The sequence below is a fragment of the Rhinopithecus roxellana genome, chromosome 10 (genome assembly GCF_007565055.1).
Source record: "Rhinopithecus roxellana isolate Shanxi Qingling chromosome 10, ASM756505v1, whole genome shotgun sequence".
NCBI lineage: Eukaryota > Metazoa > Chordata > Mammalia > Primates > Cercopithecidae > Rhinopithecus > Rhinopithecus roxellana.
Genome location: NC_044558.1, coordinates 102,920,473 through 102,933,824, shown reverse-complemented (window position 1 = coordinate 102,933,824; position 13,352 = coordinate 102,920,473). Strand labels below are relative to the sequence as shown.

Sequence of the window (13,352 nt, the reverse complement as noted above, 5' to 3'; positions counted from 1 at the left end):
GACGCCACAGCCGCACTCGCCCTCACCCCACCCCGTCCCGTCCCCAGATGCTATGGCCTCACTCACCCTCACCCTGTCCCCAGACGCCACAGCCGCACTCGCCCTCACCCCACCCTGTCCCCAGACGCCACAGCCGCACTCACCCTCACCCTGTCCCCAGACACCGTGGCCGCATTCGCCCTCACCCTGTCCTCAGATGCCATGGCCTCACTCAGCCTCGCTCTGTCCCCGGACACCGTGGCCACACTCACCCTCATGCCCAGTTCTACATTCTCGCCACCGTACACCTCCATGCCAGGGTCTAGCAGCCCGATGTCTCCGAAGTACTCGCGGTCCACCACGAAGGAGCAGCCGATCATGGCCGGGGTCCTGGGAGGCAGAGATGGCGGCGTGAGGACCTTGCTGTGCAGGCCTGAGCCCTGCCTGCTGAGCCATGAGCCAGGAGAGCCTGGAAGACCCCGCCACCCCCTCCCTCCTGTGCCTCCTTCCTGCCCACTCAGGTCCCTGTGCCCAAAGTGAGGGGCTGCTGCTCCTCCAGCCGCCAGGACTTGAGTCCCTGGAGCCGGGTCAAGCACTCAGCCCAGACGGCATCCAAACGCTGAATGCCAATAGATGACAGAACCTGCATTCAATTCAGCTTAGTGTAGAGGTTTAAAAAAGAAGATCAATCAGCTCACACCTGTTATCCCAGCACTTAGGGAGGCTGAGGCAGGAGGATCACTGGAGCCTGGGAAGTTGAGGCTGCAGTGAGCTGGTATTGTACCACTACACTCCAGCCTGAGCAACAGAGTGAGATCCTGTCTCCCCTCTCCCCTGAAAAAAGATCCGTTTACCTAAGGAGCCCTGTGGTTGCCTTGAACATCATTTCCCAAGCTCGAGTGAGTCACTTGCCCCCCTCCCCCATGCTTCACCCTAACTGTGTATCAGGAGCTAGGGCTGCAATGGGCAGTTGCATAGGTTGTGCACTGGTCAACTCCACAGAACCTTGTCAATGGTAGACTCTGAACGACACAGCTTGGAGCTGCAAGTACACAGCCTGTGTAGCTACGTGTAACAGATTGCCAGCTGTACTACGCGTCCTGTAATAATTCTAAAATGTCAGCTGACTTAGCCTGGCCCCATCTCTGTGAAATCACACATTGGTATGCTAGTTTTATTTTTTCTGATATGTATTGAGAGTGCCTTGGTGCTGCAAATCCCCCGGGAAGAGGCCTCATGGACAGCAGTGGGGAAGGCAGGATCTGCAGCGTGGAGCAGGAGGATAAGCTGGTGTGCGGTTGTGGGTGATGCCGCGGGCTCATTCATTCATCCCTCTTGGCTTTCTACTGGGTGTCTGGAAGTTGGCAGGGATTGAAAAAGAGGCAGGAAAACCACCATCTCCTGCAAGGAGCAGGCAGAGTCTGTGTGTTGTAAGGAAGGAGGAACTTCTCATCTTTGCTGAAATATTTTGCCTCAAAACAATTTCCGTGTCCGTGGAGGGCTTTATTTCTTCCGAGGCCTCAGGAGCTGTCAGAGGAAGCAGCAAAACGTCACGCTGTCCTCAGATGCCACGGCAGGCTGGCCAAAGGCCCCCGCAGCCACGGTCAAGGCCAAGGCCGCCCTGCAGGCCTTTGAGCTTCCCCGATCCTCCTCTGCGTGTCAGTGCGTTCTTCCACAAAAACAACAGCAAAAAGTTGGCCTCTGTCATAATTTAAAAGAAGCAATTCTGTCCCCAGCGACTCAGCCATCAGAAATAAATGCCCATCAGTTGTCCAAGAATAACAGGAGCATTAAAAAGAGATTATCCTTTTCTTTGTGCAAACATCCAATTTGTTCTGTCATTAGATTTCGGCCACAAACCTAACAGTGATGAAATTTTAATACCCTCTTTGATTTTTAATAGCAATGTTTGATTCGGTAAGTTATAGCTCATCACATACGACAGGTATCTCTCCGATTTTCTTAACAACAACAATCATCTCAGGGTGATCTCTGATGAAGTGAAGAGCCAGCCAGATCCTCTGCCATGTCTGTTGTAGTGGGTAGTGTCGTTTCATTATTGCTCAGAGTTCTAAAACAAACTCACGAGACATGGGAGGCAGCACCAGCTGGAACCGGATTGACCTGCCTGAGAAATGCCTGCGGTGATTACGGAAAAAGACAGGGCGGAGGGTTCTCAGGCTCGCGTGGGACTGCCTGTCACCGTGGAGACAGCCTCCCCTCGGGGCGGTTCTGCCGCACGTGGGGCACACGGGTGCAGGGTGGAGGCCCCAGGTCCTGCCTGCTGGAGCTGCTCTGCCCAACGCCCGCGCCCGCCCTCCGGTTCTCAGCTTCCGGGGCCTTAGTCCAGCCGGACGCCTCTCGTTCTTGTTAGCATCAGAAGTGAGTCAGCCTGGTAGCCACGGAGGGACAGGTGGATACATGGAGAGTGGCCTGTCCAGGCTGTGGACCACGATTCCTGTGGAAGGAGCGAGGCTGACACAGGTTGAGATGTGGAGGAACCCTGGAAACGTGGCACCTAGGGCAGGGAACCAGGTGCAAGAGGCTGCCCCCCGTCCGCATGCAAGGAACAGAAGAGGCAAGTCCACGGGGGCAGGAAGTGGATCGTGGAGGCAGGGGCTGGGACGGGGGAGGGGAACGGCTCCTCGTGGGTACGGGGTCCCCACGGGGAGGGAGGACAATGCTTTGGAACGAGACAGAAGTGGCGGCTACGTGACACTGTGATGGTCTAAACGCTGCTGAGGCGCGCACTTCAGTGTGGTTAATTTATGTTATGTGAGTTTCACTAAGGGCCCATTGAGTGCTCTGATCCTCCACAGACCCTGATAACATGAAAAGCCATCGTGGCTGGGCACAGTGGCTCACGCCTGTAATCCCAGCACTTTGGGAGGCCAAGGCAGGTGGATCACCTGAGGTCAGGAGTTCAAGATCAGACTGGCCAATGTGATGAAACCCCATCTCTACTAAAAATACAAAAAATCAGCTGGGCGTGGTGGTGCACACCTGTAATCCCAGCTACTTGGGAGGCTGAGGCAGGAAAATCACTTGGACCTGAGAGGCGGAGGTTGCAGTGAGCCAAAATCACACCACTGCACTCCAGCCTGGGCGACAGAGAGGGATTCGTCTCTAACAACAACAACAACAACAAAGGCTCAGCTCATGCCTAGGTAAGACGGCAAGGAGGCGGTGGGCGCTGCCCGTGTGGGTGGAGTCGGGACCCACATCCCCGGAGGCCCGCAGTGGGCCTGTTGTCTGCACACGTGCACAGGGAGGCCTAGTGAGCCAAGTGTCCATGAACCTGGGATAGGGACGTAAACAGCAGAGCATGCGTAAGACACAATCCATGGAGAAGCTGAGACAAGGGCACCGGAGCCACATCCTTCCACACGGAGTTCAGAACACGTGGAGAATAACGCACAATGAAACCTCGCTGTGCAAGACCCACGTGGTGACCAGCACACAGTACATGTATGTGCAGATGTGTGAGCCACAAACGCACGGAAACATCACCTGAGACCTTAATTATTTACATTTCTTTCACACTCATTTGGTTTTATGAATTTCAGTCAATACAATTTTAACTTTGGTTTCAGTCAACACTTGCCATCTTCAATCAGAGGCACTGAAATGAAAAGTTAAAATTAAATCTGGGGTACATCAAGGATGGAAAGCACAGGAAGGCACGTCCAGTTCATGGCGCAGGTTACGGGGCAGGAAGCTGTGAAACAGGCCGGGTGCTCTGCGTCTTGGGGGCTCCCAGCATCCACTTTCTGGGGAGGGGTGTGGCTGCTTTTGTTTCTGTGTGGCTTGTCAATGGGGTTGGGGTCGCTGACGCCTTAAATCCTTGGAGCGCAGGGCTGTGCAAGCCCAGCTCTCAGAGGGGACTCCTCCAGTGCTGCAGGATCCTGCTGGGGCCTCTGGGCCCACACCGCCCTCCCAGGTCCTCTTCTGACCAGGAGAGGTCTCAGGGAGAGCGAACTCTTCTTTGTGCCTTGGATGAAGGAGAAAATCAGGGGTCTCCTCCCCGCAGGCCCAGCCACTGGCAGGCAGGGCTCTGTGAGCTGGAGGGCCCTGGGAAATGGAGGCAGTGCTTGGGGTTCCAGAGCTTTGGAGGGAATTTCCGAGTGGTTATCCGCTGGGCAGGCCTGATGTCAGCACGGCCCTTGATCCTGGAGGGGCCGGTGGCATAGCAGCAGCCTCTGGGCACCTAAAGCCTGGGGCCCCTCCTCCTGGAACACGTGTCCCCAGGTGTCCTCTGAAGTCACACCTGAACCAGCAGCCCCGATGAGGGCCAGCTCCCTGGGCCTGCCCCCCACCTGCCAGGCTACCAGTCCTTCCCACGTTCTCCCGCCTTGCTCACGTGTTGGAGGTGCCGGGTCTTAACTGGGATCCCAGGAATCCTCCGGGATGAGGATGGTCCCCAGCATTTGTCCCGGGAGAAAGGAGCAGGGGAGCGGAAAGAGGAATAGAACAGGGTGGAGGCCAGCAGGGCAGCCACCTCCACAGGCCCAGGCAGCGAGGCCACACTCCTGCCCAGGACTGTCCCATTGACCGGCTCAGGTGCTTCAACTCTGCAGGGAGCAAAGAGGCCTCCGAAGACGAGCCACAGGCAGCTGTGAACGCAGGAAGGGCAGAGTCCCAGGCACGTGGGCGCCTCCCGCAGCTGCATCCTGGCTGTGACAGAAGGCCCTCCTGTCCTGCGGCCAACGACACTGACATTTAATGTTATTTAAAATCTGTTTCTAAGAAGGCAGGGAAGCACATGCCACGTTTTAGAAAGAGTTTGCATCCACAATGGGAAAAGTGAAAGAATGTTTGTACTTAAAAAGTGAGGTGGCTAGCCCTGCACCTGAAGGTCCATTCCCCAAAGAGATCACAGAAACACTGTCCTGAGCAGGGCCCCCCTTCCTCTGCCCGGGGAGAGCATGTAAATGTCTTGGCTCTGATGCCAGAAGCCTGGGTGGCAGCCACTCCACTCTGCTGTGATATGCAAATGAGAAAACATGGCCATGTGTCAATAAAGCTTTATTTACAAATACAGGACTGTGGACCATGATTCCCTGACCCCTGCTGTACATCCTTGAAAATGCCCTCCACTGAGGCCGGGCGTGGTGGCTCACGCCTGTAATCCCAGCACTTTGGGAGGCCGAGGCGGGCAGATCACGAGGTCAGGAGATCGAGACCATCCTGGCTAACACGGTGAAACCTCGTCTCTACTAAAAATACAAAAAATTAGCCGGGTGTGGTGGCGGTGCCTGTAGTCCCAGCTATTCGGGAGGCTGAGGCAGGAGAATGGTGTGAACCCAGGAGGCGGAGGTTGCAGTGAGCCAAGATCATGCCACTCACTCCAACCTGGGCAACAGAGCGAGACTCCGTCTCAAAAAAAAAAGAGAGAGAGAAAATGCCCTCCACTGTTTTTTTTTTTTTTTTTTTAAGACTGAATTTCGCTCTTGTCGCCCAGGCTGGAGTGCAAAGGCACGATCTCAGCTCACTGCAACCTCCGCCTCCTCTGTTCAAGCAATTCTCCTGCCTCAGCCTCCAGAGTAGCTGGGATTACAGGCACCTGATACCACGCCCTGCTAATTTTTGTATTTTTAGTAGAGACGGGGTTTCGCCAGGCTGGGAACTCCTGACCTCAGGTGATCCACCCGCCTCGGCCTCCCAAAGTGCTGGAAATACAGGTGTGAGCCACCGCACCTGGCCCCTCCGTTGCTTTTAATATGCATATTTACTTTCATTTATGGAAATTTTCAAGCGTATGCAAAAGGAGAAAGACGAGGAGAATGTGTTCTCGGTTTCAGCGATGATTGGCATCGTGCCCTTCTTATTTTTTTCTCTCGCCTGTTATTCCTGATCCTCCAGCATGAGGGGAGTGATTCTGACCGGGCTGTTGTCTGTTACTCTGGTCCCCTATGCGAGGGGAGTGATTCTGACAAGGCTCCAGCATGTGACTCTGTGACCCTCTAGTGAGTGGGGAGCTCATTTCTGACAGGGTCTCACCCAGACTCTGGTCCTCCAGGGTGAGTTTTGACGAACTCACTTACATGAAGGTCAGGCAGGTGAAGTACAAGAGAGGAGACGACTAGTTTCACGTGCTGAACATGATGGACTGAAAGACTTCATCTTCTTTTTCTTGAAATAGTCAATCCTCTTGGTCTATCCCTATCCTCCCTCTCTCCGTGAGGACCCAACTCTAGAGAAATACTTCCCCAAGTGGAGCAGCGGCATCAGCAAACAATAAACAATACAGGACAGACAGGCTTGCTGGGAGTGGCTGTTGGGACTGGTGGTGACTGTGGCTCTGCTCTGTCCCAGGGAGCAGCCGCAACTCAGCTTCAGCTCATCAAGACTGAGTAAGAATCGGGGCCTAGAATCTTCCAATTTTCAAAGAGTAGAAATCATTTTCACATAAAATAAGATTTCATGTGAAAATGATTAAGTATTGGTTCTGTCAACCAAGAATAAAATTCTAAGACCCCCAACCAATTGAATGGAGCCCCTTCTCAACCAAAGGCACCCCAAAGTAACCCAGGAAAACCAGCTCAGGTCCTGATGGGAAGGGGGTTTGGACAAGCCCCCTCAGACCCTCCTCCCTTTGGAATTCAGGAACACTAAAACGGAGATGTTAAGTCTGACCAAACAGACTCTTTGTAGAGATAAAACGCATCCAAAATGACAGTTAACAGGCCCTGAAAGAAATTAAGTATTTTACCCCAAAACATACTTCTTTGATGTATTTTGAAATGACCTGCGATGCGGCCTCTTGTGGGGGACTCCACATTCCGTAGACACTTCCTTTTCCTTTGGAGGTCTTTTCTGACCCAGATGAGATTAACCAGAAGTCTGGCCCCTTTTTAAGTCTGATAAGAAACATTTACAATCTCTTCTTTCTGAAGCTTGTTCTGAAGCCTGATACCTGGAGGTTTCATCTGCATCATAAAACCCTGGTCTCCACAACCCCTTATCTTAACCAGACACTCCTTTCTATTGATGTCGGTCTTTAGATAATAACCAGTTACCAGTCAGAAAATCTTTGAATCCACCCATGACCTGGAATTCCCCACTTGCGGTCGTCCTGCCTTTTGGACTGAACCAGTGCGCCCCTGACATGTGTGGACTGATTCCTACGTCTCCCTAAAACGTATAAATCCAGCGGGCCGCACGCCTGCACGCTGAGCACGGAAGCAGGGGCGCCGGCCGCAACACCACCACATGGACCCGAGTGCACCTTTGCGATCGTCACGCTGGGCGTCCACTATGGAAGCTGTCCCGGAACTTCCAAGGCGGCCTGGTCTCCTTGCGGCTGTCTGCTGTTTCTGTCCCCATGAGGGAGGGCGAAATCCTGAGCTCAGGCAATCCACCCACCTCGGCCTCCCGAGTGTCGGGATTACAGGCGTGAACCACCACACCTGCCTTTAGTATTTCATTTATTCTTTATAACCAACTTTGGGGGGTGAAATCTATATAAAATGAAATGCATCCATGTGATATTTGCATTTTGGTCTATTCTGACGGACGGAGACCCCGTCCTTGTCCAGGAGAGAACACTGCTGCTCCGGAACTGTCCCAGGCCCCATCCCTGTGAGCCCCGACCCTCGGCCTCTGCCCCAGGATGAGTTTTGCCTTCCGTGGAATTCTGTGTGCAGGAATCATGCAGAAACTCTCTTCCATGTGTGGCTCCGAGGCTCAGCACGAGCCTCTGCATCTCACCATGTTGTTAGGCGTGGAAGGGTCCGCTCCTCCCTGTTTCTGAGTATTCCGTGATGCGGGGGGAGTCTGCCCTGCTCAACCATTCACCTGCTGACGCACAGGAGGTTACTGTAGTAACACCACTGTGAACGTTTGTGTGGAAGCCTTTGCATGTACATATGTCTCATTTATTTTGAGAAAAACACCTGGGAGTGGGATAGGTGGGACACCGGAGGGGGGACACTGGAGTGGGGGACACTGGAGGGGGAACACCGGAGCGGGGCACTGGAGGGGGCCACTGGAGTGGGACACTGGAGGGGAACATTGGAGGGGACACTGGAGGGGGATACTGGAGGGAGGGACACTGGAGGGGGGACTGGAGGGAGGACACTGGAGGGGGGACTGGAGGGAGGACACTGGAGGGGGGACACTGGAGGGGGACACTGGGGGGACACTAGAGGGAGGCACACTGGAGGGGGACACTGGAGGGGGACACTGGAGAGGGTTTTGGGCCTTCAGAAGGAGCTGCTGGTTTTGCAAAGCATCTGTGCTGATTCACAGTCCTGCCAGCCACGTCCCAGAGTTGTGTCTATGCCATCTCCTTGTCAACACTTGGTATTGTCAGCCCGCACCTGTCAGCCACCCCCGTGGGCATGGAGCACCATCTCACTGCGGGTTGAATTTGCCTCTCCCTGGACCGTGAGGAGCACCTTTCATGAGCTTTCTGGCACAGGCCAGTCTTCTCCTCGGTAGTGTCTGTTCACGTCGCTGCCTGTCCTTTAGCTGAGGGTTGGAACGGGGGGGTTTCAGCAGCTCTCCAGGTGGTGGCTATGAGGAGCAGTGGGCAGCCATGCCCTGAAGACTCGATGGGGCCAGTGAGTCTGCTCCTGCTGCAGCTCAGGGCATCCAGAGCCTGCCAAAAACCGTGGGAGGTGCCTCCCATTGGGTTCTCTGAATTTCACTCATTTTTAAAATGTCAAACACAAGGCAATCCTGACACAACACAATCCTTTTCCTGCTGATTGGGGATTATCAAGTGCATTTGGAATGAAGAAAAATAACCTTCAAGCCGTTAGTCCCGGCTCCAGTGAGCCCCGAGGGCTGCATCTGCATCTCTGTGATACAGACAAGCTCTGTGTGCCAAGTTTTTATGGCGAAGGCCGGGGGCCCCAGCACCTGGCCCAACCCTCACCATGGTCTCTGCGAGGGCCCTGCACCAGGCTGTGCTTGCTGGGGGACATCCCCAGCCCCTGTCCCCAGTCCCCGTCCCCAGCCCCCGTCCCCAGCCCCCGTCCCCACCCCCCATCCCCAGTCCCCGTTCCCAGCCCCCATCCCCAGCCCTGTCCCCCGCCCGCCTCGCCCTGCTCCGCTCCTTCCCAGGCAGGGCTGCCCTCGACCCCTGCTGGGGCAGCTCACCTGATGGGCGCCGACTCATCGCCGCGGTCCAGCCAGTCCTGCGGGGGGATGATGTACATGCACCAGAGGCCCCAGTTGTAGCCGTGGGCAGCGTTGGCGTACTGCTGCACCTCAAACGTGCTGTACTTGATGTTGTCTATGGCTGGCAGCACGATGCGACGCCGGTCCTCTCGGATCCGAGACAGTGCGGGCTCCGCCCTGCAGAGGCACAGCCGTGAGTTGGGGGTGGGGGGGCCCAGCCCACTGCACTCCCCGAGGAGGGTCCACTCGCCCACAGGGAGGGGAGACCAGGCCCCACCTGGTCTGCATCCAACCCTGCCACCCCCTGCTGAGCTGGACCCACAGCCTCACTTGGAAGCCCCAGGGACCCTCTCAGCAGCAGACCCACCCTGACCAAGGCCTCACCCCTGCTGGGGCAGCCCCTCGAATGCTGCTGGCCCCTGGGGGACGCTGGCACTGGCCACGCTGGCCCAGCTGCAGCATCTCTGAAGGGCTGCCCAGGGGCCCACAAGAAGTCAGCTATGTCCATCACGGGGCTCTCCAGCTCAGTCTTCCTCTCTGCCCAGCCCGGAGTCCCTCCTCTCCTTTCTTATTCCTGTGGGAGCTGCATTCATTTGCAAGAATTAATTGAGGATCTACTATGTGCCATGCCCTGTTCCCACAAATTGGAATACAGTCATGAACTAAGGAATAAAAGCAATCCGTGTCATGGGGAGCTCACACAGTGTGGGATGGAAAAGCCACCAGGCACCGTTGTGCAGTGCGGAACCTGTGCAAGTGTGCAGTGGCCCCGCTCCAGGACAGGACAGAGGATGAGGTATAAGCAGTCATGGATGTGGTAGAAGGGGCTCACAGTTTTAAGTAGGGCTGCCCTGGGTAGTGACTGGAAGGAGGCGTGGAGGAAGTCTTGGCGGGAACAGCAGTTGCACCAAAGCCCGGCGTGTGCCTGATGGGCCTGCAGGGCTGGCCAGGAGGCTGGACAGAGCAATGGCGCAGTGGGGGGCGAGAAGGGCAGAGAGGCAGGTGAGCAGAAGCGGCCCACGTGGGCATCAGCTGTCTGCGATTCCCCATCCCAGGCAGGGGTCCTGGGAAGCAGGTGAGACACCACAGTCTACGGCAAGGTGAGACGGCTGCAGAGGCCGCCATCCATGCTGGAGTCCCATGGGGCTGCAGCCACCTAGCCACCAGCTGACACAGAGCCCAGAGGCTTCAGTGAGGGGCAGGACGGCCTGAGGGCAGATTTGGGTCAGCTCAGGCAGGGCCGGTGTTGGGAGGGGCGAGGCCCTGACCCTGCCTGTGAGACCACGTGGCTGTCCTCACCCCTCCTTCCCACCCTCTGAGTGTGAGGCCTGGTATTTACCTGCCTTTCAGTTTTGTGAGGAGGATTAATTAATTACTGTTAGCAAAGTGCTTCAGAGATGAAAAGCTCCCTGGAAATGCCAGGTCTGCTAATAAGGCAGAATCCTTTGTGGAAACAGTTATGGGAGGGTTTGCTATTTGCAGAAGGATAACTTGGTTTTCAGTTGTGAAAATTAAAGTTGCACTGGTTTAAAATTGCATTTTGGCCGGGGGCGGTGGCTCACACCTGTAATCCCAGCACTTTGGGAGGCCGAGACGGGCGGATCACGAGGTCAGGAGATTGAGACCATCCTGGCTAACACAGTGAAACCCCGTCTCTACTAAAAAAAAAAAAAAAATTAGCCAGGCGAGGTGGCGGGCGCCTGTAGTCCCGGCTACTCAGGAGGCTGAGGCAGGAGAACGGCGTGAACCCGGGAGGCGGAGCTTGCAGTGAGCCGAGATCGCACCACTGCACTGCAGCCTGGGTGACAGAGCGAGACCCTGTCTCAAAAAAAAAAAAATTGCATTTTGACGTGACAGACGCAAGGCTCCCCCACATGCCCTAAGGCCTCGGGGAGCTTACGTGGCATCAGAGGGACTGAAAGGCTGTGGGTGTAGTTGTGCAGTGCACAACCTGTGCAACCGTGTGGGGTGACCCTGAGGGGGCAGGCAGTAGAACACAATTCATGCACAACACGTCAGAAGCTGATGAACATCGAGGGAAAGGGGAGCACCCGGCGGAGGAGCGAGGAAGGGGCAGGGAGGGCACAGGGCAGAGGAGGCAGCGTCTCATCAGAACAGCACCGGCTGGGGGCTGAGATGCCCCAGGAAAGCCGAGTGTGAGGCGAGAAGCCTGAGAGGTGCCAAGTCCCCGCTCAAACCCACTGATGCTGTTACAGAAACCACAGGTTTTGAGAAGCCCCAAAACGCCAGGTTCCCCGGGGACCCGGCAGGAGGCCCAGGGTCACATGCAGTGGGGTGTCCCAGCCAACAGTGACAGTCCCCGGCCTCCGTGTAACCCTGAGATTGATCGTCAGCTGCCACTTCCCACCAAAGTCCCTGCGGCAACCACAGCTGGCATTTCCCTGAGTTTAGAGTTTAGAAAAATGAGTCAGCAGAGTTGATATAAAATCTTCAGTTTTGGTTTCTCCAGGAAGTGGGGAAAACGGCCTCCCGGGTCTTCCCTGTGGTTGGGTGGACAGGGGCAGGGCCTGGACCGGGTGCGGGGCACACACCCCTGTGCATTATGGGTGCAGGACTGGCTGAGGTGCAGGGCACACACCCCTGTGCATGGTGGGTGCAGGGTCTGGCCTGGGTGCGGGGCACACACCCCTGTGCATGGTGGGTGCAGGGTCTGGCCTGGGTGCGGGGCACACACCCCTGTGCATTGTGGACACAGGACTGGCTGAGGTGCGGGGCACACACCCCTGTGCATTGTGGGCGCAGGGTCTGGCCTGGGTGCGGGGCACACACCCCTGTGCATTGTGGACACAGGACTGGCTGAGGTGCGGGGCACACACCCCTGTGCATTGTGGGCGCGGGGTCTGGCCTGGGTACGGGGCACACACCCCTGTGCATTGTGGGTGCAGGACTGGCTGAGGTGCAGGGCACACACCCCTGTGCATTGTGGGTGCAGCGTCTGGCCTGGGTGCCGGGCACACACCCCTGTACACTATGTATCCCATAGGTGCCCTCTGTGGGGCTGGCTTTGGGGTGTGGATGGGGGCATCCTGGACTGCCCCAACTCTAATGACAAGAGTCCTTGCACAAGGCAGGGATGGGGAGACAGACACAGGGAGGGCGTGGGGGTCAGAGGCGGGGCTGCAGCCCCCAGGAGCTGAGAGAGGCAGGAGGGATCCTTGCCGGGAGCCTCTGGGGGAAACTCGGCCCTGCCTACACCTTGAGGTGAAGTCCCGCTGCTCTGAGCCGCCCAGCAGGGGTGCTTTGTGCTGGTGGCCCCAGGACCCCATACACAAGGTGACCCTCAGCCCAGGACCTTCACGTGAAGCCTGCGCTCACTTCCCATGCCCCTCGCACTCGGCTCAGGCCTCCAGGGCACCTGTGGCCACCTCCAGTGACTGAGCAGGGCCTGAGAGGCCAGACGTGTACACCTCAGCCCCACCCCACCTGATCTGAGGTTCCTGCCTCGAGGGGGATACATAGTCCCCGAGACTGCTGCAGTCAGGACGGGTCACGTTCTCCCGGGGCAAGGTGGGCACAGACCAAGCCTCACACACATGCCTCAGAGCTTCTAAGAACCATGTCCTTGGGTGCGTGCTGGGCCTGCCCTCCAGTGGTTCTGCATTCGGGAGCTGGACACCGAGAGGCCGCAGAGGTAACCGAACAGGTGGACTCGGTGGTGGCTCTCAGCCCCAGCTCCTGAAGGCTATGGCAGGTACCCCAGCCCTGGGGCCACCCCAGCGGCCAGGCTGCAGCAGCACAGCGGCTGAGGAGGGGGATGGTGGAGGGGGACCCGTTGAGACCGGCTGTCTAGCCTGTACCGGCCCTTACCAGCCCGTGTTGAACTCGACGTGGGCATCGAAGAAGCCGACGACTGGGGCAGTGGCCGCCTTCCAGCCCTGCAGCCGGGCGCGGATCAGTCCTTCCCGCCGGCTATTGCGGACGATCTTCACGAGGCCTGGGTACCGCTTGTTGACATACTGGTCCAGATTGAACTTGAGCTCCACTGAGGAGAGACAAGACTTCAGCACGCTGGCAGGTGCTGGCCGGCGCGGGGCCACCAAGACCCAAGGCCGGAAACGCTGCGTGCCCCGTGTGGGATGGATGTCTCGTAAACATTCTCTCAGGACCCACTGAGCTGCACGCGGTTCCGCGTGGGAGGTCACAGAGAGACGAGACCCCAGCCTCACGACGCTGACATTCCAGTGGGAGACACAGCAAACAAGGAAAGACACCAGACCAGAAAGCAG

The 13,352-nt window shown here is 56.8% G+C and overlaps 1 protein-coding gene across 1 annotated transcript in view; it reads right to left on the bottom strand.

The window, feature by feature from the left end:
- The window catches only part of GALNT9 (polypeptide N-acetylgalactosaminyltransferase 9), a 121,556-nt gene that overhangs the window by 44,657 nt on the left and 63,547 nt on the right, over positions 1-13,352 (bottom strand). The window contains exons 4-6 of the mRNA XM_030939911.1: positions 12,934-13,108; positions 9,085-9,282; positions 252-369 (exon numbers count right to left, since the gene is read on the bottom strand). Of these exons, the coding sequence (XP_030795771.1) occupies positions 252-369; positions 9,085-9,282; positions 12,934-13,108 (491 nt within the window). The remainder of the gene's footprint in view (positions 1-251; positions 370-9,084; positions 9,283-12,933; positions 13,109-13,352) is intronic.